Source organism: Candida parapsilosis, contig 006110 (assembly GCF_000182765.1).
Source record: "Candida parapsilosis strain CDC317 annotated contig 006110".
NCBI lineage: Eukaryota > Fungi > Ascomycota > Pichiomycetes > Serinales > Debaryomycetaceae > Lodderomyces > Lodderomyces parapsilosis.
In genome coordinates, this window is record NW_023503284.1 from 57009 (window position 1) to 81953 (window position 24945).

The window sequence follows — 24945 nt, forward strand, 5'->3', positions numbered from 1 at the left end:
TAACATGATCGCAAACAAATTGAAGGTGTGTCCCATTTTTTAGACCGCGAAGGTTAATAGTCGATTTATCCGAAAAAACATAATTCTATTCAACAACAAGATCTAGAGCTTTCATCAATCATGAGTGACGCCAAACTATTCACCAAATCAAAGAGTATTGAATTGCAAGCGGAAATAGAGCAAGCTTTCAAGAAATCGAAACCAGTGAATCGGATCAAAGTTGTGCTTCGGAAACTTTTAGCAAATGTGATACTAAACAACCATGAAATGGCAGCCATGATGAAGGATGTGATTGCCTTGATGAAGTTGGACGATTTAGAAATCAGAAAGATTTGTTGTGAATATGTGGTCACCTATGCCCATTTATCCTCAGATGTACAACAAGCAATTCCGTTTTTGAACCGCTTCAAAGATGAGCACTCGCCCATTTTAAGAGGTTTGGCCATTCGGACAATGTCGTCGATCAATCTCCCCGCATTCATGGACCTCAGTTTTGCTTCTGTAAAAAAGGCACTCCGAGATAAGGATCCATATGTGAGACGATCAGCGGCATATGCTATTGCAAGATTATATCAACACGATGCAACGCGAACCGAGCGAGAGTCACTTGTTGACGAATTGAATGAGTTGCTTTATGATAACGATCTGGTGATTATTTCGGACGCTTTAGCTGCATTGAGTTCAATAACCGAGAGAAGCAAAACATTGAATTTAGCCATCGATAAAGCACACTCGCTCACTTTGATTTCGTTGTTGAAAACTGCAAATGAATGGCAACAGGTTTACTTGTTGAATTCACTCATGGCATATGTTCCTCAAACAGAAAATGAAGCTTTGGATTTGATAGAGGCAGCACTTCCATCCTTACAACATGAAAATTCAGCAGTGGTTCTCAATGCAATCAAGATCATCGTATACTACAGCAATTACGCTAGAAACCCCGAACTTCATTTCCCCATCCTTCCCAAGCGTATTGGCGCCTCTTTGAACTCACTACTTGCCAAACCTTCGGAGACTCAATTTTTAGTGTTGCGGAATGTCATTTTACTTTTACTTGGTAAAAAGAACTTGGTTCAATTTGATATTGAAATGTTTTATTGTCGATTCGATGATCCTATTTACGTGAAAGATACCAAGCTTGAGATTATTTACTTATTGGCCAACGAAGAAAACATCGAGCTGGTGTTGGACGAACTAGAAGAATATGCCACAGAGGTGGATGTTGCGATGGCGAGAAAAGCGATTAGAGCATTTGGAAATTTGGCAGTAAAATTGGAAAATGCGGCTGATAGGTGCGTTGAAGTCTTGTGTGATCTTTTTTCAACTGGGATTACATACATTGTTCAGGAAGCTGCCGTTGTTGTGAAAAATATAGTGAGGAGGTACCCTAACCGATACAATTATGCTGTGGATGAACTTACCAAGTATTGTAAAGTTTTTGACGAGCCAGATGCCAAGGTGTCAATGATCTGGATGGTGGGTCAATTTTGCAAAACCATTCCAAATCCTAAAAAGCATTTGTCACAATTGATGGCCTCATTCACTGAAGATCCCATTGAAGTTCAACTAGCAGTATTGACAGCAGTGACCAAATATTATCTCGTTTTCCCCTTGGACGGCGAGGAATTGCTCCTTGACGTATTAAAATGGGCTACAGAGGAGACAAGCAACCCTGATGTTAGGGATCGTGGGTATATTTATTGGCGGTTGCTTTCTTCTGAATATGCCAGTAGTTCGACAAACGGATTTCAAGAGAATACAAAGGACATCGTTTTTAATCAAGATCCACATATCGCTTCCGAAAATGATAGTATAAACCCTGCTATTCTTGAGGAATTGGAGCTCAATTTCGGTTCATTGGCATCAATATATCTCAAGCCAGTGCAAAGTGTATTCAGGTTGGCTAAACATAAACATCTTGTGAAATCGCCAGCGCTTCAATTGGAGCAGCTGCTGACATCTAGTCGCGAGTTTGCATCGCCCAAGCCACTGTATATACAATCACGAACATCAAGCACGTCTACAAATTCAAAAAGAGGATCGCATTTGGGAAAGCATAATTTCCGAAATTCAGGGGACGATTTTAGCACACGAAGTTTCAGTCCCAAGCCGCCGGTGAAAGAGAATTTAGGCCAAAAACTTAGCAGAAAGAGCTCATCAGTTACAGGTAAAATAGCAAGCAAAATACTGAATTTTTGAAGGAAGAAAATACCCTATTCAGCAGCTATATTGAGAATTCTCACATCAGGGGAGAACCTAACACTTGAACTGTCAGCTATGATCGTTTCGTGCAAGATGGGGGGAATTCCCGGCTCAGGACCGTTGGGCAATGTTTCCGCCAATTTTTCCAAGTCCAAACTCAAAAGCGACGCTAGTACGATCAACGATGCTGGGCGAGACATCACTCGCATTTGCTCTCGGCAAGCGTTGCTAACGATGCACAAGGGGCACCCCCATTGGCAGTCGCATTTGAGGATTCTTTGGAATGTAGAATTTATCAACTCATCAATAGATTCAAATATTTTATACGAGTAACCGGAACCCTTTTTGCCACCTTTAGTATCGTAAAATACCAATCTGGCGGGTCTTTTGCGTTCTGATTTGGTTGCCTTGAACTCTTTTGTTGGCGCTTTGCACTCCGTTGCCAACTCAAAATCGCCCAAATTGGCATTGGCTTGAGAATAGTTGACAAATATGGGGAGCATATTCATAATACCATGAGCTGCGGCATGTATTCCTCCAGCCGCAGAAAGATGTTTCGCTTTGATTATCTCTATAGCCTCTTTAGGCACATTGAGCCAGCATCCCTTAGCGTAAGCTTCCACTGGAGGATTGTTCACTTCCACTACTTCAAGAATCTCTTCTTTTCTATTAACCTTGAAAAATCCAAACACCTTCATCGTAATTTTAATGAGCCCAAAAAACGCCGGTATATCAACTGGTTTTTTTGACGTGATTGGAACCAATGGTTTTACCAAGTCAACTTCTTCTGGATCCACATCAGTATAATCCCGTTGTGAGGTTGTCCAATCCACATTGACCCTTTCCACCTTGGCATACTTTTGTTCATGATTAAACTCTTTTACCAAGTAAGGCTGTCCTTGATGCAAAAAAATGCCTCCCTCGTAGATTGTAAAAACCGTTCTCAGAAGCTCAACTTCTTCAATGACAATGTTTCTATTGTTTGTGATATCAACTACTGCAACATTATCATCTTCAACAACTCTAATAGACACCAATTTTGACGGTTTGGGCATATACTTGGAACTAGGAATGAATTTATCTCCCACATCTTGGACCAACTGTTCTTTCAAAATCTTTTCAAACGAATTAAAGCTCCTGCCTTTGGAGAACCACTTGTAATCGTAATTTAAATCAATTGCTTCTTCATAAGCTGCGCATTGTAAATGCCTCTCCAATATTAACAGCCCGTGCTCCATATCGCGCAAGCTATCTACACACAAATCTTCGTACGTGTTGTGCACTAAATCATCCGCATGTTCGACATAATACTGGTCAATAGGGGACCTGCCTGGCACATATATCACAACACTACCCCTGGCATCTTTTCGCCGACCTGCTCTACCAAATTGCTGGTGTAAATTCAGCTTCAGCATGGGGAACCCACATGTAATCACCACATCTAAATCCGACAAGTCGATACCCAACTCCAACGCATTTGTAGCAATTATGGCTCGTAATTGACCATCAAACATTTTTTTTTCAATGATGCGTCGATCCGATTTACTGTACCCTCCTCTATAAGACATGATGTCGCTCTGGACCAATCCCAGTTTGGAGAAAGGTGGCTTTTGTAAAAGTGTTCTTACTTCTCTCATCATCATTTCGGATACCACTCGAATAGGACAAAAGACAATAATCTTTAAACCTTGTAACTCGGTCAACAAAGTAAGAAGGAGCCTGGCCAGCTCAAAAATTGGGCTGACTCTTGTAATCAATTTACTACTAGAATCGGTTGGTCCCCGAATTCCTCGGTTGTTCATTAAAACTGGTGGGTTCCAAACAAGCATTTTCTTCTCGCACTTGGCACTTCCATCGTTAGAGATATGTACAATCTGCTGACCTTCGGAGATGGAGCATATTGTTCTGAAGTGTTGAATGGGGTCGTTAATCGTTGCTGAGCAAGACACAAAACAAAAACCCTTTTCGTCTGGGCAGAACCTATCCTTTATCCGTGAAAGTCGTGCCATGACATAACCTACATTTATACCAAAAGTTCCCTTGTATATGTGTAGTTCATCAACAACAACGTATTTGAGACCTTTAATGAATTCTCGCCAAGATCCAAAGTTGCAATTGGGGAGTATCGAGGCATGGATGGTGTCAGGATTGGTAAAAAGTATATCCGATTCTTTCAGGATTTGGGCTCGCTCAGTAAAAGGTGTGTCACCGTCATAAGTGTTTATGACTATAGGTCGTTTGTTGTTGCTAGGTAATCGATTCAACAAGAATTGAAATTGCTTTATTTGATCTTGAGCTAAAGCTTTGGTTGGAAAAATAAATAATGCAGTTGTATGCCTTCCTTTCATGCCATTGGTCATATCCCACAAAATGGAATTAAGCACTGGTAATTGGTATATAAGGGATTTTCCCGATGCAGTCAGAGTGCTCACAATGAGATGTGCTTTTTTGGACTCATCTAAAAGTGTATCCAATGCCTGCGCTTGATGGGTGTAAAGACCTTTGTCTACGTCGATGCTTTTAGAATTCCATAAAGCTTCTCGTAGTTCTGGATGGAGAGCCTCGGATGCGCTAGTTGATATTGTTTCAAACTGAGGCGGCTGCGACTCGTTCAAGGTATGACACGACACTATTTGATCAGCATATGCTCTTGATCCCTTTAACGAGTCAATCATTTCATCAGCGGTGTACAACACTTTGCTTTTATTGGCAACATTTTCCTTGACCCCCAACATTTCCACCATATCATTCAACTGTGGTTCTTTTGGAATTAACTTCAATGCACTCTTTGTCAAGGCTTCTTCTGCTCGGTCCATATCATCAAAGTTTTTAATGAAGTCCACAATAAACTGTTTAAATCTGCTGTCCCTACTTTGAATGATCTTGGTTAAGTTGTCTTTATCCAACGGCTCTAGGGCAGAATTGGTACTACTAAGAAAAAATCCTTGCCTTAGAGACGCGTCAAATTCCCTGGGTTTGGTATCCATCTTCATCCTCTTTTTCCCTTTCACCATTTTCCCTATTCCATGTATTTTCACGTCTTGGAAATCGAAAATTAGGATTTGCTTTGATTGTTGCACGCCATTGTCATCAAATTTGTCGGCTACGGGAGTCTGGCCATATCCCTTGTTTCCAAATTTCACCTCTTCCACAAAAGACACCATTATTTGGTTTTCGTCCACGTAATCAAAAAAAATCTCATCTTCTGGAAACAAGTATTTAATAGTAGCTAAATCAGTGGTTGTGATTGTCTTGTTCAATTTCTGGAAAAGGTGAACAGAGGGGATAACACTTCGTGAATGGGATGCAAAAAAAGTTGCATGCTTGCTTATTTCATGAAATAGTAAAAATAAGCGTTTGAAATATGGAGACCAATCTGAAGGGATCGGAGTATGTTCCATCTTGATATCATTCCGGGAAGTTGCATATCAGAAAAAAAAAATTGGAGGGGAAGTTGGCGTGTCGTATATCAATACATAAAGTCGCGTTGATGAATTTAATGACACTGCTGCCTTGTTTTGCGACACTGATGTCCCAACCCCCTGATATTTTCGTCTCGGCATTAAAAAATAGTAGTGATTTTGTGTAATTACGAAGAATCAATATAGCAATCTAAACAGCAATCGGATCATGGCTCATTTAACTCACCAAAGGCTGAGTTTTGACTTGTAAAGATATAAATACTATTACACTTGACCACTCCCTTTTTTTTTTGAAATTCATAAATAGAATCTAAGATCCCGCCCCCTAGCTAAGCACTATGCAACACCCCTTCTCGAAATTAAAGTTGAAAAGCAGAGCATCAAACATCCCTGACGCCGATCCTGCTGTTACCTCGGGTAAACCACCCAGTACAAAACAAATTTATCAATCTAGGTTAAACTATGGTGTCAACTTTGGATCCAGTTTTGTTTTAGAAAAATGGATTTTTGGTGATTTATTTGGTGAAACTAAAGGCGACTCCGAATTGGATGCTGTCTCATCATTGGTTGACAAGCATGGTGTTGATGATACCAGGGCCAAATTCGAAAATCACTGGAACAGTTATGTCACTGATGATGATTGGAAGTGGTTGGCGGATCATCAAGTCAACTCAATTAGATTACCAATTGGATATTGGGATGTTGATGGTGGAAACTTTACCTCTGGGTTCAAGTTTGAAAAATACAAGGCTGTTTATGCCAACGCCTGGTCAATTATCAAGAAAAAGTATATTGAGCCTGCTTTGAAACACCAAATTTCAGTCTTGGTTGACATTCATGGTTTACCTGGAGGAGCAAACGACTCAGGTCACTCTGGCGAAAGTGGCTGCAATGGTGGATTTTGGAAAGATGATAAAGCTCAGTTGGAGATGGCTAAATTACTGGGATGGGTTGCCAATGACTTGAAGAATTATGAAAACATTGCCGGTATTCAAGTAGTGAATGAGGCAAATTTTGCTGACCCGCCAAAGAAGCAAACTACATATTACGCAGCTGCAATTACCGAAATAAGAAAGAGTGATAAGCTGGTTCCAGTTGTTATTTCAGATGGTTGGTGGCCTGACCAATGGGTCAAATGGGTCCAACAAGAACAAGGAGACGATGGATATATTGGTATCGTCGTTGATGAACACGTGTATCGTTGCTTTTCAGACTCCGATAAAAAAAAGTCTGCTGAACAAATTATTGATGACTTGAATGGGGACGTGTTAACCAATTTGAATGACAATGGGAAAGGTGTTGACTTCATTGTTGGAGAATGGTCCTGTGTGTTGGACCAACAAACGTGGGATCACACAAAGGGCAATAGAGATGACTTGGTTGTGAAATACGGACAGCATGAACTTCAAGCCATTGAGAAAAGAGCTAGTGGGTCTTATTTTTGGACATTCAAGTTTCAATCGGGAAATGGTGGCGAGTGGGATTTCAAAACTATGACTGACAAAGGAGCACTCAAACCGTTCCCAAAACCATCAAACCCACCTTCTGATGATCAATTCAAGCAAGCAGTAGACAATGCTACCAATAACCATGCCAACTACTGGAAAGACCAAGATCCAAAAGGAAAGTACGAACCAGACTTATTTAAGGATGGTTTCAGCACTGCTTGGAAAGATGCCGACTCTTTTGCAAAGTTTAATGCCTCCAGAATCGGAAGAAAGGAAGCTCTTAAGAGATCAAGATTACTTGAAGCTCTTGCTAATAAGAAAGGTTCTCAAAAGAACATCTGGGAATGGGAACAAGGTTACGATGAAGGTTTGAAGGAGTTTTACAATGCAACCATTCACTAATCAGTTGTGTAGAATTTAGTAGATCTTAAAAGAGGATGTTTTTGGTTAAGCACATTTGTAGAAGGCTGCTCATCACACAAAAATCCACTCTTGCACATCTCATCCCAGAAAAAAAAAAAATTCAGTATAATCTTATTCCATACACATTCCATCACATCAGTTAACAATAAGCCACCAATGTCTACCTTGGCGTCACAGTTGAAGTCGATCAATGAAAAGACTTCGTCTGTTGCATTGAATAGACAACAAAGGTCGAAACTACACTCACGTTCATTAATTTTCGACCCCAAAGTTGCCGCAACCCAGGATTTTGAATACATTCATCAAATTGCCAGTGATGGGCTTGAAGAGTTGTGTGAATTGGACACAAGATTTGTCAAATTCAAGACCTCCTTGTTTGCAGAAGATTCTGTGAATTTTGATAGAAATGTGCAAACTGAGGACATAAATCAACAAGTCGATGCAAACATCAATGCATTCTTTACCCTATTGGGTCCTTATTACAACTTTACTGCTGCACTCACGGCAAGTGAATGGTTAATTAGAAGGTTTCAGGCTAATATTCACAATGCGGAGTATTTGATATTGTCAGCATTATCATATTACCAACAGCCAGTGTTTGTGAAAGTGTTGAATGTTATTCCAAAACAAAACATCCCAAAGATCTTTGAATGGCTTAGCAATTTTAAAGAGCAGTTGAGAAGCCCCACATTGCAGTCTGTGTTTCGAGCCTTTTACAATGATGACGCGCTATTTAAATTTTATTCGTCATTCTTGAATAACCTGATTAAGAACCACACCGTTTACAAAGATCAATTGGTTTTTTACTTATCTGTTGCAATCCAAATACTTGCATCGTTATCAAAGAACTTGGACAAATTGAATGATTACCTCATTCCGGTCGTTTTAGAAACCGTTGATCTGTTGCTTAATCACGACGGTAAAGGATCACACATCCAACATTCAGACTTGAAGCTCACCGCTTTTTCATTGTTGTCAGTCATCTCATCCATTGTTTCCTTAAACTCTGATGTTATAAATTCTTTAACAGTGGCCATTTGCAAGGACAAGGAATGTTTTTCGCATAGTTTGCTCAAACCTACATTGACATTATTGGTTCAATTATGGAATGCAAACAAGGACTTGGTTGTGAATAAAGACGTTTTTATCCATTTAGAGTTGGGCAACCAAGTTGTTAGTGTTTTGAACGATTTGAAGTTGGCAAAGTTTAAGGTGGGAAGATTTGCCGCGTGTTACTTTGTTTCAACCGTTCCCGCAAACAAGTCTGTACAATTGCTTGAGCTTATCAATTTCGACAACTCGGATATATCCAATTTTGTCACTGAAAAAGTAATTGATTTTATTGCTTCAAACACAGCTTTAAGCGAAGATGAGAGGTTAGCACTTGTTGAAATTGTGAAACTCATGCTCAAAAAGACCGAGACACAATTTAATGAGCTTCTCGCAAAACGTAATTTACAGTTGAGTGATTTGGAACTCAGATTGCAAACAACTATTGGTGATGCAGTCGTTGAAGAAATTGATGAAGTTATCGAGGAAGACAATGGTGAGTTCAATGAAGAGGAGGTGGAAGTTTTCGATTTCGCCTTGGTCAAAGCCAATGCGAATACGTACTTGAACTCAGCAAATGACTCTGAGTTTGAATCTATTTTGTCCTCACTTTTAAAGTTGTGCTCATCAATCGAAATATCATCTCAAAAGTCGGCGATATCAAAGTTTTGTTACAAAGTGTTCAAATCATCTGAGGTTGCGATATCGTTTTTACTTCGTGCATCCTTCACGCCATCTGTTCCACCAAGTATTAGAATCAGCTCTCTCAGAACAATTGTTTTGAAAATCAAGGAGTCATCAAACGGTAAAACAGATTTTTACTTATTGGTTCCCTTACTTCTACTGGGACTCTATTCCGAGTCCAAGAGTGAGCGAATGGCAATTTCCCAAGTTATTAGGACAATCTCATCAATCTCAAACGACATACACTCCAGTAAGAAAAAAGTCAAGACAACATTATTTATGGAAGACTCAATTTACACCTCGGCAGAGGAAAAGAAAATGGTCTCACCACAAGATGCTTTAGTCTTGCTTGACTATTTAACGGAAGGAAACAAGTTGGATGACGCAGCTTTCGACTCATCCAAAGTTGTCCACTTGGTTAGCTCAAGCTTTCAAGTTAAACAAGGGAAAAAGAGCTTGGGTGCGGTTTTCAAGACTTTCACTCTATCGCAATGGGCACTTGCTCATTTACCCGTTGTATTCAAGAAGAGAGTTTGGCTGATTGTAAGTCAATTGAATAAGCAAGGGGGAGATGAAAGATTGTTCTTTTGGAGTAGCGATGTCTCCTCCTATGTGGAAAACAGACCCAATAGGCAATTACAGGCAAAAAGTGCCGGAATTGAAAACTTTATCACCATCGATGAAGCCTTGGTCGGTTTGGTGGGTGGAAAGAAAATCTCAAGCGAGACATCTACAAGAGAATCAGAGTGGTTGGTCAAGGGCTTGGACCCTAGTTCCGGTGTTCTGGAAGTTGTTGAGCAACGTGTAAAGGTTGTATTCCAACTCTTTTCAACAGAGGCACAACTACAAATTGTCAACAAATTGATCGAACTATTGGTGAATAACGAATTTGTTTCGTTTGATCCAATGACAACCTTACAAGAGCTCCATTTAAGCTCAACCATATTCTTGCAAGCTTTGGGGAATATTCAAATTGGGAATGACACACCCGAGCAAGTCGTTGTTAAACGTAGAAGAAGATCATCCAACTCATCCAAACAAGCAATGGCAAAAGATGACGTGACTAGCTTGGCAGCGTTACATGTCAGAAAATTAGCTATTTTGTTGGAGGTTTTGGAGACGAATTTAAGAAAGGACACCACATTTTATGATCCCAAATTGTTGAAAGTTTTGTTCAATATCTTGACCGATTTGGATTATTTGGGTAATGACGGAAATTTGCCTGTCTTGTATACCCAAGAACTTTTGGCCACATGTGTGCTCTTGGACATAACCAACATGAAAAATAACAATACCGATCTCAAGCTCGACTCCAATTCAATCAGAGCTGATTTGATTGTCAACTCTATTAGAAATTCGAGCTCACCACAAGTGCAAAACAGATTATTGTTGGTTGTTTCGGAGTTGGCAGCATTGGCACCGGAAATCATATTGCATTCAGTGATGCCAATATTTACTTTTATGGGAGCTCACACAATTCGACAAGATGATGAATTTTCCAACAATGCTTTGCAGCAAACTGTTGCCAAAGTTATTCCCGCATTGACGGCAAACTCGTCGGGATCTGTTGGCTCTGAAATTGAGTTTTTATTGACAAGTTTCAGTGCTGCATTTGGTCACATCCCTACTCATCGTAGAGTCAAACTTTTTGTGGCATTGACTCAAACTCTAGGGTGCTCAAACTCAATGCACATTATTTTATTGTTATTGGGCCAGCAGTATGTCGAACTCGTTCAAAAGAAGAAAATGAATGACGCCGAAGCCATTGTTGAATTCGTTGAAAGTTACTTAAAGTCATTCTCGGCCCATGACCAATTGGCTGGGTTTGTTCAGTTTACTCAGTTGGTGAAGGAACTTCCAATAAAGCAGTTGGAAGTCAATTCACCTGATTATGAAGCCTTGAAGATGAGACCAATTTACGGAAGCGCAATTGTTGGACTTAACGACACAGAGTGTTTGAAATTAAGAGGGTCGCTATTTGAGTACTTTGATGTGATTTTACGTCTTGATTCATCCAGGTATGATGCATTGTCACTCAAGAGCAAGGTCGCATCGGTGATACTCGATGAAGACGTTAAAGAGAAGCAAGCAATATTGGACAGGTTTAGAGAGCTCACCAGCTTCGTTTTGTCTGAACTTGAGACATTTTCGAACATCCATCCAAATAAGCAAATATGTGCAGCATTGTACCATATTTTGACAAACTTATTAGACTTGTTGCCTTTGCCCAACTTTATTGACTCAATTGTTGACTTTTTGGATGTTGATAAGTTGAGTGATACTGCTTCTATTAAGGTTGCCAAAAACTATGCTATTTTGTCGGCAAACAAATTTGAAGAAGAAATCAGCTTCGATACATACACCAAGATTGGCGATTCCATTATCGAAAAGTTGCTTAGTGTAATCGTCAAAGGTATTCGTAAAAACGTTACTTCCGAATTGCAACAGGCATATTTGAACACATTTGCCGTGGTGACACGTAAAGTTGGTGCTGCCAATACCGATTTCGTCGTTGATGACATGTCCAAATTCATGTTGGACTCTTTGAGTGGTATAACTACAGATTGTGGTTTGTTGAGTTCTCAATCGGAAGTCATCGTTGCTGCCATCAATGCTATTATCAGCGTGGTTCAAATTTTTGGAGTTAAAACTCTAGGATTATTTCCAAAAATTGTCCCACCTGCTTTCAAAATTTGGGAGTCGACTACCGAAACAGACAACAAAGGATCCAAGTTGGTTCAAGAATCGGTACTATTATTGCTTTCGAGTTATATTAAAAAAATGCCAGCATTTATGGCTACAACGTTAGATTCTATCTTGACTACTACTTTGGAAAGTGACATGACTGAAAACCTGGTCAAGTCGGCAGTGTTGAACTTGGTCAATAGCCAGATGGAAGCAGGATTAGTATTGAAATCGTTGTGCAATATTTGGATCAACAAGAATTTTTACAAGACTAATAACGCTGGTGATATCGGATTGTATTTGAGCACATTGGAATCTGCTATTGAGAAATTGGACAAGAAGGAAGCGACACAACAGGCGTCAATGTTTTTCAAGTTGTTGGTGCAATCTTTTGAGTTTAGAGAATATTGCAATTCTGAAAATGAAAAGTTTGATCAAAACACCATCGGACGCATTGAAAGTTCATTCTACTCATGTGCTATATCACTTGTTATGAAGCTTAATGACAAAACCTTCCGTCCATTGTTTGCCAACTTGGTTCGTTGGGCAACAACTGGTGAAGGGAGTACATTGGAGATCAAATTCACCTCAAGATTGTTGTCATTCTACCGGTTTTTCAACAAATTGCAAGATCAATTGAAAAGTATCGTCACATCTTATTACTCTTATTTGATTGACACCACTTCATCGGTGCTTGGTGATTTTGCAAGTGGTACAATGAAAGACACAAGTCTTCGTCGAATTGTATTGATATCATTGACATCTTCATTCAATTACGATCAAGATGAGTACTGGTCACAAGAAGGAAGATTTGACAGTATTGCTCAACCACTTTTGAATCAATTGAGTAACATTGAAGATTCCATTGGCAAGTATTTGGTTAAAGCAATAAGCGCCCTTGTTTCTGACGTTTCTTCCAATGAATACAATGAACGTATCTTGGAGTCATTGCTTAAGTTTATTTCCTACGATAATGAGAATAGCTCAAACACAAAGATTTGGACGATCCGTACCCTCAAGACAATTTTCCAAAAGATGGGAGAACTGTGGTTACCATACTTGCCAACATTGGTGCCGCACATTGCTGAATTATTGGAAGACGAGGATGAACACGTTGAATTAGAAGTTAGAGAAGGATTGGTCAGAGTTATTGAAAAAGTATTAGGGGAACCATTGGACAAGTATTTAAGTTAGATTTGAATAAAAGTAACAAAGTCGTGCGCGTATACCGGAAATCTATAAATACCGTTTGAAAAATTCCACAGGATTCGACGAGAAAATTTACTCGTAAATACCACATTCAGTAAACATCGAGCATAAGCATCACTACAATGGTATGTAATTAAAGCTTCATCCAATGGCAAAATTCAACAAGTACTAACTCCACACCCACCTAGTCTACCCTTTTGAAATCAGCTCAAGCCTTGAAACCATTATTTGATAGAGTTTTGGTGCAAAGATTGAAAGCAGCTAACAAAACCGCTAGTGGACTTTACATCCCAGAAAAGAACCAAGAGAAGTTGAACCAAGGTGTGGTTATTTCCGTTGGTCCAGGTATCACCAACACCACTACTGGACAAGTAATCCCAGTTTCAGTTAAAGCCGGTGACCAAGTTTTGTTGCCCTCATTTGGTGGTAATCCAGTCAAAGTCGGTGATGAAGAGTATTTGCTATACACTGATAAGGAGATCTTGGCTAAGATTGAAAACAACAATTAGGGCCTCTGTAAGGATCTAGTTGAAGGGATTTAGTTGAAGAATGTAGTTGGAGGACTTTTGTACATAGGATTAATAAAGACGAGTCATGAACATCCACTACCCATCGCGATATTGTACCTGTATTGGAATCAATGAACTCAGCCCTTTTGGACTTCTACTTCTCCAATAAGCCTAGAGCCCTTCACTTCCTTTTGAAAAGTCGTGCATCCATGCCAAAGACATCTCTCCATCACTGTGCGATAAATTTTTCTCAAATGTTGAAAAAATCCCACTTCAACTTTTACCTCCTTTTCTTCTTTTTCTTTTTCTTCTTCTTCTTCTTCTTTAACGCAAAAATTCACAGCCATCCACAACGTTAAAGCATTCTTTAGAGGTTGAATCCCAATGTGGCGTTCTTGACCCATGACCATTTCGGATATTGTTGTAGGAAAAGATTATTTAGACTTCGGTTTAATTACTCTTTTCTTTTTTAGCGATGGCCTGGAGAATAAAAACCTAACAATTGATCTTGGGTGCAGCATCCCATGTGTTGAGCAAGTTCTTCTTGCTTCTAAGGAATTGCCTTCGTGCGTCCGTATGGGGGATGGTGCAAGGATCAATGGTACATTTGTAAGGAATAAATGTAGAGAACAGAGAGATTGTAGAAAAGAAGCTGGCAAATAGGTGGCTTTTCTAAGAGAAAAAAACGTATTCTTCTTACCCTGATATTTACTTGCTACTGTGTAGATGCATCGTGGACACCTCCGATATCAGGTTTCAATTCTCGTGAAATAGACCGCAAAAATAATCCAAAGAAGGAATCATACAACTCACCACTCATCCTCATGAGACTACCGCCGCTACTATTCCTCCTCCTTTCGGCCCCATTAATTGCATCAGCCAACAACACATTCACGACCAATGACATCTCTCCACTATCCAGCTCTCATTTCAACTGCTCCCTCATAACATCACAACCCAACCAACTCCAATGCCAATTTGCTAAAGACAACTGCAACAACAATGGCATATTCAACTACTACAACTTATACTACTGCGACTTGAAAGTGTTTGGTGCCTGGGCCATAATCCCATTACTCGTGTCACTAATCTACATGTTTACTTCATTAGGAATCACGGCGCTGGAATACTTGTGTCCTAACTTACACACAATATCGAAATCTTTTCTCAAAATCCCCGATAATTTAGCTGGCTTGACAATTTTGGCATTTGGCAACAGTGCTCCCGATATATTTGGCACATATGAAGCCATCAAAATGGAAATGATTCATTTGGCATTGGCGGAATTGATTGGGGCGGCATTGTTTATTAGTACTTGTGTTGTTGGGTGTATTGGGATTGTGCAGCCATTTAAAGTGCCACAATTGTTATTCAGACGTGATGTGGCAATGTATTGTACAATTTGTACATTGATATTGGTGAGTTTTTTGATGGGTAAATTGACAAGAGTCATTTCCATGATATTGGTTAGTGTTTACGTATGTTATGTTGCAGTGGCGATATATTCCCACAAGATGCAACAGTCACGTATTAATGCTATATTGAGAGATAGAAGATCAAGAGGTGAATTTGGAGACGTTGTTGATGATGATGATGTTGCGATTGATGAAGTATATCTTGATGAAGTATCGCAGTTACCTACAATTGATGATGTCAATTTGGGTGATAACCTGGGTGTCGACACAAGTGCCACTGGCAACTTTGGGTTACGGAAATTGATGCAAGACCTATCACTACATTCCAATTTAGGAGGTGCGATTCAATTGGACACCGAGAGACAATTGATGTCAATATCAGTTGAAGGAATAAGAGGAGAAGAGGAGGACATTTCACAAGTGGACAATTCTCGTGTCAATCAATTTTTAAACTTGTTCTGCCCTCAGCTTTCCCATTTCAAAGAATTGCACACTGGTGAAAAACTCAAACATTTGCTCCTACTCCCCATTTCAATAGCTTTGAAAATGTCAACTCCAGTGAGAGACCATGCAAGCATACTTACGATTGAACAAGATTACAAACCAAATACAGCACACAATGTGTTCCATTATTCACAAGATAGACTACTACTCACAGTTCAAGCTGGGCTTGGTAACCTCTTTTTCTTCCTGGTGAACACAAATTGGTCCATAAGTTCAAAAATCATCATCCTTCCTCTCATTAGCGTAGGTGTTGGCGACGGTATATTCAGATTATATCCATCATCAACTTCAGCTCATTTCGCACAAAGAATGAAAATCATCAATTACTTTACCGCCATATTTGGTCTTGTTGTATCAATCACTTGGATATCCATCATTGCTGCTGAGATTATCAATATCTTGCAAGTTGTGTCAACTGCATATCACCTAAGTGATGATGTATTGGGTATTACACTTTTCGCATTGGGCAATTCAGTCGGTGATTTTATAACTAATTATACAATTGCTCGCATGGGTTATCCTATTATGGCATTTGCAGCTTGTTTTGGAAGCCCATTAATGGCATTGTGTTCGTTTGGATTTAGTGGGTTAATAATTGGAAGCAGTCATGCGTTGGTTATAACTCCAACGCTTTTTATCGGAATTGTGGCCTTGTTTTGTAACATGGCTATTCTTTCCGTATTGGTTCCGAAAAACTCCTGGAACATGGACAAAAAAGTTGGTACAATTATCATTATGAACTGGTTTGTTACATGTTTACTCTGTCTACTAGTTGAATTTATACGTCACTGAAAATGATTTATAATTTTATACACGATAAAACTTGGTATACTTCATCAAACTACCCCCCTCTTTAATCAACTTCTTCAACAGTTGGTCCACCAGCATCACCACCGCCTGGAGCAGCACCCCCTGCACCTGGAGCTCCACCTGGGAAACCTCCAGCTCCAGCGCCAGCACCTGGAGCCCCACCAGCACCATAAGCTCCGCTAATAATTGGGTTAGCAACAGACTCCAATTCTTTTTGTTTGTCAGTGTACTCTTCAGTAGAAGCAGAGTGTGATCCATCCAACCAAGTTACAGTTTCATCAATAGCCTTGGTCAACTTCTCCTTATCGTCAGCTGAAATCTTATCCTTCAATTCACCGTCATTGATGGTGTTCTTCAATGAATAAGCATATGACTCCAATTGGTTCTTGGCTTGCACTCTAGCAGCTTCCTTTTCGTCATCTTCCTTGTATTTTTCAGCTTCGTTAACCATTCTCTCGATATCTTCTTTGGATAATCTACCTTTATCGTTGGTGATGGTAATCTTTTGAGTCTTTCCGGTACCCTTTTCCAAAGCAGAAACATTCAAGATACCATTGGCATCGATATCAAAAGTAACTTCGATTTGTGGAACACCTCTTGGTGCTGGTGGAATACCAGATAATTCGAATTTACCCAACAAGTTGTTGTCCTTGGTCTTGGCTCTTTCACCTTCAAACACTTGAATCAAGACACCTGGTTGGTTATCAGCATAGGTGGAGAAGGTTTCGGACTTCTTGGTTGGAATAGTAGCATTTCTTGGAATCAATTTGGTCATGATACCACCAGCAGTTTCAATACCTAATGACAATGGAGCAACATCCAACAACAAGATATCCTGGGTCTTGGACGAAGTGTCACCGGTCAAGATGGCAGCTTGGACAGCAGCACCATAAGCAACAGCTTCATCTGGGTTGATAGACTTGTTCAATTCTTTACCATTGAAGAAATCGGAAACCAATTTTTGAATCTTTGGAATTCTGGTTGAACCACCAACAAGGACAATTTCTTCAACTTGTGACTTGTCAATCTTGGCATCCTTCAAAACTTTTTCAACTGGGTCCAAAGTGGATCTGAATAAGTCAGCACACAATTCTTCAAATCTAGCTCTAGTGATTGAAGTGTAAAAGTCAATACCTTCATACAATGAATCAATTTCAATTGAGGTTTGAGCAGATGATGACAAGGTTCTCTTTGCTCTTTCACAAGCAGTTCTCAATCTTCTCAATGCTCTTTGGTTACCAGAAATATCCTTCTTGGTCTTTCTCTTGAATTCTTGGATGAAAAAGTTAACCAATCTGTTATCGAAATCTTCACCACCCAAGTGAGTATCACCAGCAGTAGCTTTAACTTCGAAAATACCTTCATCAATAGCCAACAATGAAACATCAAAAGTACCACCACCCAAGTCAAAGATCAAGACATTGTGTTCACCTTTTGAGCCCTTCTTGTCCAAACCATAAGCAATGGCAGCAGCAGTTGGCTCGTTGATAATTCTCAAAACATTCAAACCAGCAATTAAACCAGCATCCTTGGTAGCTTGTCTTTGAGAATCGTTAAAGTAAGCTGGAACAGTAACAACAGCATCTTTAACAGTACCACCCAAGAAACCTTCAGCAACTTCCTTCATTTTAACCAAAACCATGGATGAGATTTCTTCTGGGGTAAAAACCTTGGTTTCACCTTTGTATTCAACTTGAATGTTTGGTTTACCACCCTTGTCAATAACTTTGAATGGAAAATGCTTGATATCATTTTGAACTTCTGGATCATCAAATTTTCTACCAATTAAACGTTTAGCATCGAAAACAGTGTTGGCAGGGTTGATAGCAGCTTGATTCTTGGCTGCATCACCAATTAACCTTTCAGTATCAGTGAATGCAACAAAAGATGGTGTAGTTCTGTTACCTTGGTCATTAGCAATAATTTCAACTCTATCATTTGCGAAATGAGCCACACAAGAGTATGTGGTTCCTAAATCAATACCAACAGCTTTAGACATGTTCGTGGGATATACGTATCGAATCGATTGATGGAGAAAGAGAGAGAGAGAGAGAAGGAGTAGATATAAAGTGTGGTTTTTTTGAAGAAAAGTCAATTGGTATTTATATTTGAATTCTTTAGTTTGCTATATAGTACTATATTACTACTGCAATAATAAAAAGGGGTGTATTATGGAGTTATGGTTGCAAGAATTGGCATGTACTGCATATAATGTGTTTTGTGTGCAGTTGATAGAATATTCGATAAACTTCGATCGGATGATCCCCCTCTTACACACAACATACACTACTACTCGTATGTATGTCACAATTGTTTCAAATGCGACATTACACAGCTTTATGACATTCGGAGTTCATCAATGGACGACCCACATCAATTGTAAACGAAAACAGAGCAGAACTAAACTAGAGTTGCTGAAGATATTAGCTTTCTCACCAACAATTGCCACCACGAATTACCACTATGAACCACAAATTACGGAATTGCATCTTGCAATGCGAAAAGATTTAGACAAATATATGATCAGCGCAAAATAAAGTCCACCCAAAAAATAGCAACCCACAATTACACATTATGGCAAGATGGCCCGCCCAAGTGTGGAACGTGTGGATTTCCATATCCTTCTGTCTATTTCACAAATACACCCGACACAAAACACTTTCCTTCTCGTTGAAGCTTTAAATTGTGCCCAAGCAATAGCATCATGAATATCTTAAATGTTGTTTCTATATGTAGTCAGAAGTAGCCAATTGTGTTAAATGCCGTAAGCTTTCCGTCTGTAATAGTTTCACATCTATGTGTTACGAGGGGAGTGAAATCCCCAATTGTGGCTAGTTATTCTTTGTAACCCAGACTCTTCTCGCTTAAGAAAAAAAAAAAGAGACAGTCCAATGAATATCTAGGTTATTCTACAATGTTCCACCAAAGTACTGGAAAGATGGTGATGAAATGAAAGTGCAAAGACTTGATGATTCAGTAATCAATCAAATCAAGTACCATCTCCACTTCAACACCATTGACTCCATTGTCGAAACAATCTTACAACGATGTTCCTCGTTGAAAGCATCAACAATTACCATCAAGATTGATTTACAAGCAGTTGCTGTATTTATTCAAAGCAATGATGTTGGATACACACCCAATGAGCTAGAGGAGCTTGCTGTAGGTGGAAATTTTGGCGGACTTGAAGTCGTATCAAATATCAAAGTGATTTCCAAGTTCAAGGAGTTTAAGTGTCCATATACAATCACGGTTGGAAGATCCCCCATTGCACAATTGTGCGATGAACCTGATTCCAAAAATAGTTACTGTAAGCCTGAACCTATAGGAAAACACGGTACAATATATATGGTATCCAACATATTTAGTAACTTGCCAGTGAGACAGGCTCAGCTTAAATCGACCCCCATGTATAAGGTTATAAACAATGTCAAGTTGGCTTTATTGCAAGTGCTATACAAGAGGAGCCAAATCCAAGTCAGTTTACAGTTGTATAATCCCCAAAAATTCCAATTTGAAGAGATGTCAACAACAAATGCCGCGTCACACACCAAATTGTTGCAAGATTTGTTTGAAATTGATGTCCAGTTCAAACCAGTCAAGGCTACGTTCAAAACATATCAAATTGAAGGTATTATTGGCCTCCAAAGAATAAACACCAGAAATCATCAATTTGTTTTCGTAAACAACAAGTTGATGACGTTAACGAGAACCGAGATTGCTGGATTCTCTGACGTCTTTGAAAATTTTGGTGATTTAGATCCAAGTCCAAAAAAGAAAATGTTGCGGAAATACCCCACTTATTTGATATCAATAACATGTGATAAAGATGTAACTGAGTGTTCTTACTCATGGAGAGTTATACTTGATATATTGAAACGGATTTTCATCAAATTTGTGCGTTTGGGACAACTGAAACAATCAACAAATGAAGTTGATGACAACAATGAGTTTCAACTCCTGCCTAGTCCCAAGAGAGCCAAAACTGACAAGTTTATATTAAACACAAATGTTCGATGGGGAGATGTCAATAGGAGAGAGATTGAAGGTATGGTTAGTTGTGGGAAATCACTGTCCCTGAAGCCGCAAGTACAGCCACCAACCACTAAAATAGCCCACGATTGTTGCCATCACCATCAACCAGAATGTGAACTGAACGAATACGAACATATCCAGTTTGACAAACTACATCTTACAAAATACCGAATAATCAAACAAATTGACAAGAAATTTATCCTCTTGATTATTAATTCAAAACTAGTTATCTTGGACCAACATGCAGCGGATGAAAGAGTTAAAGTGGAACAATTGATGCGAGAGTTTGTCTACAACATGCCGCGCAATTTACGGCTTGTGCAACCACTACGTATTAAGGTATCCTCAAGTGAGCACCTTTTATTGCAACAATATCTTGCTCAATTCAAATCATTAGGTATAATTTACTATTTAGGTAAAGAAAAGAAGGATAATGACTTAATAATCACCAACGTGCCAGAACTTCTCATCCCCAGTTGCAATGATGGCCCATTCATAAAGAGCTTATTAATGCAGCATTGTTTTGATTTACAAAACAACATTAAGAATCAAATCGTTAATGCCACAATTGCCAATGATGGTGATTGGCTCATCGTTATGCATCACACACCGCAGTTTATCATCAATATGATCAATTCACGAGCTTGTCGATCAGCAATCATGTTTGGTGATGAGTTAACCATGCAAGAAATGCATCAGTTGATTGATGACTTGAGTAAATGTAAATTACCCTTCCAATGTGCTCATGGTAGACCATCGATAGTTCCATTAGTTAATCTACGTAATAATGAGTAAGCTCTCGGTTTACGAAGCTGTAATCATTCCAATTTCTGCTTTCTATTATACATAAATACACTAATTTGAAACATAGTAGCAAATAAGCCCACACTTTGTCAAACGATGCCCATCTCTCACACTTCAAATCTTACCTCTCACCTCTACTCTCCTTCCACTGAGCCACCCTCTCTACCTAGCTTCAAACTGAACCATTCTTCTCGTTCTCGCTTTGTAAATAACACGATGCCCGCATTCTTTACACCTAATAGCATCATTCTTTCCCAATGAAAACGAAGCAGCACATTGAGCACAGTTGTATTTAACACCAAGGGATTTATTAGTGATTTGTGCTGATGCGGCGTGTGATATCGATGTAGGGATCGTGAATCCTTCTCTTTGTGGTGATGCCATGGTCTATATCTTATACGTTGGAGGTTTGGGTGATGAAGATGATGATGATGATGATGATGGAGCAATTTTTTTTTTTCTTTTTCAAGCCCCAATCTGAAAGTGAAAAATTCTGTATAAGATCGTGTTACAGTTTATCAATGATCAAAATGATATGAATGCATTGAAAGAAACATTACTTCGACTAACAAAGTCAGTACCTGAACGTATCCTACGACCGAGCAATATAGTAGTACCACCACCACAACCACAACTACAACCACAACTACAACCACAACTACAACCACAACCACAACCACAACCACCTACTACAAATACAAATGCAAACAAATGCACAGCAAATTCATCAAGTTCTTCAAATTCATCAAATACAATCATCACCTTCACTAATGATCCACCCTCGATTCCATACCCCATCACGTATCGACATATACCGTATCAACAATTATTTCGAGAATTCTTGGAACCGTTAGATATGCCCAATTTGAAAACATTCACCACCACAACTCAACAAAACAAAAACGATACCACCACCACCATCGGCAACTTGCAGCTGCTTTCAGACAGTACAGCCACCAAAAACAAATACAATGAAGAAGAAGCGAGGCGAAATTGGTCTAAACGCAAATCAACTAAAGTACAAGATCAATTACACGTGTATTTCGAAAACCGACAAATATTCCACAAGATGCTTCGATATCTAGTTGAAATCACTCCACCACATTTGAAAAACATCCATAGTGAAACATATAAACATCACATATTGGCACAAGAGTCTCTAGCTCAGCATCAATTGTATTTACCATCAACTAGATTCTGCAACAATTATGGTTCCTTACCCAATCTACCGCAACCGTTAACCCAAGAGCAATTCACCAACTACATTCATGATTTAGTACACATTCGTCATCACTGGCAAAACGCATCAAAATTATCCGGCATAATCCCGCAAATTCTTCTTGACTCACATAAATTAACTAATTACGAATTAGCACCGTACCGATCAACAATGTCATACAATCACCTAATGCATTACTTTGGCATCATCAAGAACCAATCGTTTCTTGCGCGTGCACTCATTGTATCGATGAATCGCGATGGTCATGGTATAGATACATTAACCATCAATACTATGCTCAGTATAGTTCGCCAACAATCACGAATACGATCAAAAGCTAATTCGTTGCAATTGGTGTTGAAGTATTTGCATTTGGCTAATGATGCTGGAGTGGAGGTGAATTTAACTACATGGTCACGTATTTATGATATTGTGGCTTCACCATATTTGAAACAACAGTTTCTTGATGAAATGGATCATCAAAAGATTCCTATTTGTGATGCATTATATAGAAAAATGATTCGGGATTTGAAAAAATTGTAAATAGAGGCTTAATAGAGGAAACAAAGATGTAGATTAGAAAAATGGGTGCCCGGATTGTAGTGGAGAAGTCAATAGACTTATAGTTACATTTGCAACAAATTTGAGGCAAAATTTTTACAACTCGTCGAACACTTGGTAATGTCGAAACATGAAGAAAAGCAGATAAGATCGAGAAAACACGTGTTATGACTATAGGCTTTATTCATTCACCTACGAATGTATGTAAGCAACCAGTCAATCAGGATGTGCAACACCTGCTTCCGCCGCCCCCCCTCCCTCACGTTCATGTTCACTTTCATGGTGAAGCGTTTTTCACACACGCGCACGACTTTTTCATGAGCCCCTGCACACGAGGAGGAGAAAATAATTGCGTTCTACTATGACAGGTGGCACTACAATAGCAGCTATTGCTGCTACTACTGATGTTGCATAGCTATTGTATGAACTCGTTCCTGCTGGTATCTTACATATAGGATTGCTACTTTCGACGATTAAACGTTTATCAGTTTAACAAAACATCAAACTTTTTATTTCCGGTTGGTGATTGTAACGCAAAACGCAATTGAAAAAATTAGTATTTTCAATCTCCGATCACAATTGAACTTGGTAAAAGTTAATTCAAAATAGTTTCGTTCTCCGAGATAACCCATCAATAATGTGGTTTCAATTGCTGTTGGCGTAGTCTAAATACCATGGCTCAAAACCCCAAGGATTTTTTCATGATTTGTGGCGGAAAGCGGTTGTTCTTCCATACAAATCTCTTTTTCGAGTCCACCCACCTCTTTACTCGCGAGATCTAAGATCTTTCCTCCCAACTTGCAATTTCTCACAATCCGAATTACCCGTTTGCTAATGTTAAAAAAGCATCTCAACTATATCATGAAATCAAATTATATTTGAATCCCTTTATTATCGCACGTTTCAACCTCCATTTGGCAAAGTTGTTACTCAATTCAGTAATTACAAATTCAAACATCACACAAAGAATTTCAGAAAGCCACAATGGTGCTTATTGTATTTATACTTGCACAAAACTACAATGCAGTACAATACAATATCCCCTTTATTGTCTTTTCTACCGCATATAATGATGGTATGGAGAATGTCTTTGTCCAATGCGAAATTCATCCGGAACGTAATGGGTTATGAGGGGGGGAAGAAAAGTTTATCATCCGAGCGATCCATCGGATGCAAAAATTCTCCGAGCATGAGAAAATGGCGAGCAGAGAAATGTCGTCCGCTACATTTCGGTGTTGAACAACCTCATGAAGGATTGTACAACCCTTAAAGTGAATGAAATTCTTAGACAAGGAAAATCCATTGCTATCTATAAAATTTCATTAAGCTTTACACTCCCTATGACGCAATTTTAATTCGGTAGTATACTTTGTGTCTTTGCAAATTACAATTTTTGTGGATTGCTGTATTGTAATCCTCAAAAGTTGTGTAATATCGAGGGAAATAAGGTTTTCCATATTCTGATGAAATTTTTATTGTGCACCAACGTATCGGTTGTATACGGGGACTTTAACGCAAGTCTCCTAACCATGAATATGGCCGTGTTGTGTCTTACTATAAACCTTTCAGTACTGTTCTAACCTGTTTCACTCTATTACATTGTGTTTCGAACACAGCAAGATTGAGCCTTTGATAGTATGGGAAAGAGTAAATATCAAGAAGAAGAAGAAGAAGCACAAAAAATGTTCTTCAGAGTAGTACAAAATAATTCTTGAGCTTTACATCTTTGTGCTTGTTCAGGAATTCCGATTCATATAAGATCTCTACAGTTGGTAAATCATAACAGGCCATGTCATAGGTGGATGAGGTTTTTGACTACATTAGATACCGTTTCAAAATTCACCGAGTATAATCACAAGTGCTCTTTGTTGGGTTCCCAAAGCCACTACACGAGCTCGATTGCGTGATTTTCCGTTGTTTCTTCAAAAGCTAAATACAGTTGGCGGCCAGTTTTGTGCAGCCAAC

At 39.1% G+C, this 24945-nt stretch overlaps 10 protein-coding genes across 10 annotated transcripts; 7 read left to right on the top strand and 3 right to left on the bottom strand. All coding sequences in view use genetic code 12, as the record gives it.

Annotated features, from left to right (window-relative positions):
- Positions 1 to 120: 120 nt before the first annotated feature.
- Positions 121 to 2199, top strand: CPAR2_700320 (uncharacterized protein; the record flags this gene model as incomplete). The annotated part of the gene is made up of 1 exon (XM_036811786.1): positions 121 to 2199. One exon carries the CDS (start codon positions 121 to 123, stop codon positions 2197 to 2199), a length of 2079 nt encoding a protein of 692 aa, XP_036668188.1.
- Positions 2200 to 2213: 14 nt separating this feature from the next.
- Positions 2214 to 5603, bottom strand: CPAR2_700330 (ATP-dependent 3'-5' DNA helicase; the record flags this gene model as incomplete). The annotated part of the gene is made up of 1 exon (XM_036811787.1): positions 2214 to 5603. The coding sequence occupies one exon, from the start codon at positions 5601 to 5603 to the stop codon at positions 2214 to 2216; it is 3390 nt and encodes a 1129-aa protein (XP_036668189.1).
- Positions 5604 to 5962: 359 nt separating this feature from the next.
- On the top strand, positions 5963 to 7474 carry CPAR2_700340 (17-beta-hydroxysteroid dehydrogenase-like protein; the record flags this gene model as incomplete). The annotated part of the gene is made up of 1 exon (XM_036811788.1): positions 5963 to 7474. The coding sequence occupies one exon, from the start codon at positions 5963 to 5965 to the stop codon at positions 7472 to 7474; it is 1512 nt and encodes a 503-aa protein (XP_036668190.1).
- A 177-nt stretch (positions 7475 to 7651) lies between these two features.
- Positions 7652 to 13108, top strand: CPAR2_700350 (snoRNA-binding rRNA-processing protein; the record flags this gene model as incomplete). Its single annotated transcript, XM_036811789.1, has 1 exon — positions 7652 to 13108. The coding sequence occupies one exon, from the start codon at positions 7652 to 7654 to the stop codon at positions 13106 to 13108; it is 5457 nt and encodes a 1818-aa protein (XP_036668191.1).
- Positions 13109 to 13245: 137 nt separating this feature from the next.
- Positions 13246 to 13632, top strand: CPAR2_700360 (uncharacterized protein; the record flags this gene model as incomplete). Its single annotated transcript, XM_036811791.1, has 2 exons — positions 13246 to 13248; positions 13312 to 13632. The coding sequence occupies 2 exons, from the start codon at positions 13246 to 13248 to the stop codon at positions 13630 to 13632; spliced, it is 324 nt and encodes a 107-aa protein (XP_036668192.1).
- Positions 13633 to 14456: 824 nt separating this feature from the next.
- CPAR2_700370 (uncharacterized protein) lies at positions 14457 to 16343 on the top strand (the record flags this gene model as incomplete). The annotated part of the gene is made up of 1 exon (XM_036811792.1): positions 14457 to 16343. One exon carries the CDS (start codon positions 14457 to 14459, stop codon positions 16341 to 16343), a length of 1887 nt encoding a protein of 628 aa, XP_036668193.1.
- Positions 16344 to 16404: 61 nt separating this feature from the next.
- CPAR2_700380 (uncharacterized protein) lies at positions 16405 to 18360 on the bottom strand (the record flags this gene model as incomplete). The annotated part of the gene is made up of 2 exons (XM_036811793.1): positions 16405 to 17792; positions 18042 to 18360. 2 exons carry the CDS (start codon positions 18358 to 18360, stop codon positions 16405 to 16407), a joined length of 1707 nt encoding a protein of 568 aa, XP_036668194.1.
- A 950-nt stretch (positions 18361 to 19310) lies between these two features.
- On the top strand, positions 19311 to 21191 carry MLH3 (mismatch repair protein; the record flags this gene model as incomplete). Its single annotated transcript, XM_036811794.1, has 1 exon — positions 19311 to 21191. One exon carries the CDS (start codon positions 19311 to 19313, stop codon positions 21189 to 21191), a length of 1881 nt encoding a protein of 626 aa, XP_036668195.1.
- A 171-nt stretch (positions 21192 to 21362) lies between these two features.
- On the bottom strand, positions 21363 to 21584 carry RPC10 (DNA-directed RNA polymerase core subunit; the record flags this gene model as incomplete). The annotated part of the gene is made up of 1 exon (XM_036811795.1): positions 21363 to 21584. One exon carries the CDS (start codon positions 21582 to 21584, stop codon positions 21363 to 21365), a length of 222 nt encoding a protein of 73 aa, XP_036668196.1.
- A 151-nt stretch (positions 21585 to 21735) lies between these two features.
- On the top strand, positions 21736 to 22962 carry CPAR2_700410 (uncharacterized protein; the record flags this gene model as incomplete). Its single annotated transcript, XM_036811796.1, has 1 exon — positions 21736 to 22962. One exon carries the CDS (start codon positions 21736 to 21738, stop codon positions 22960 to 22962), a length of 1227 nt encoding a protein of 408 aa, XP_036668197.1.
- Between the last annotated feature and the right edge of the window lie 1983 nt (positions 22963 to 24945).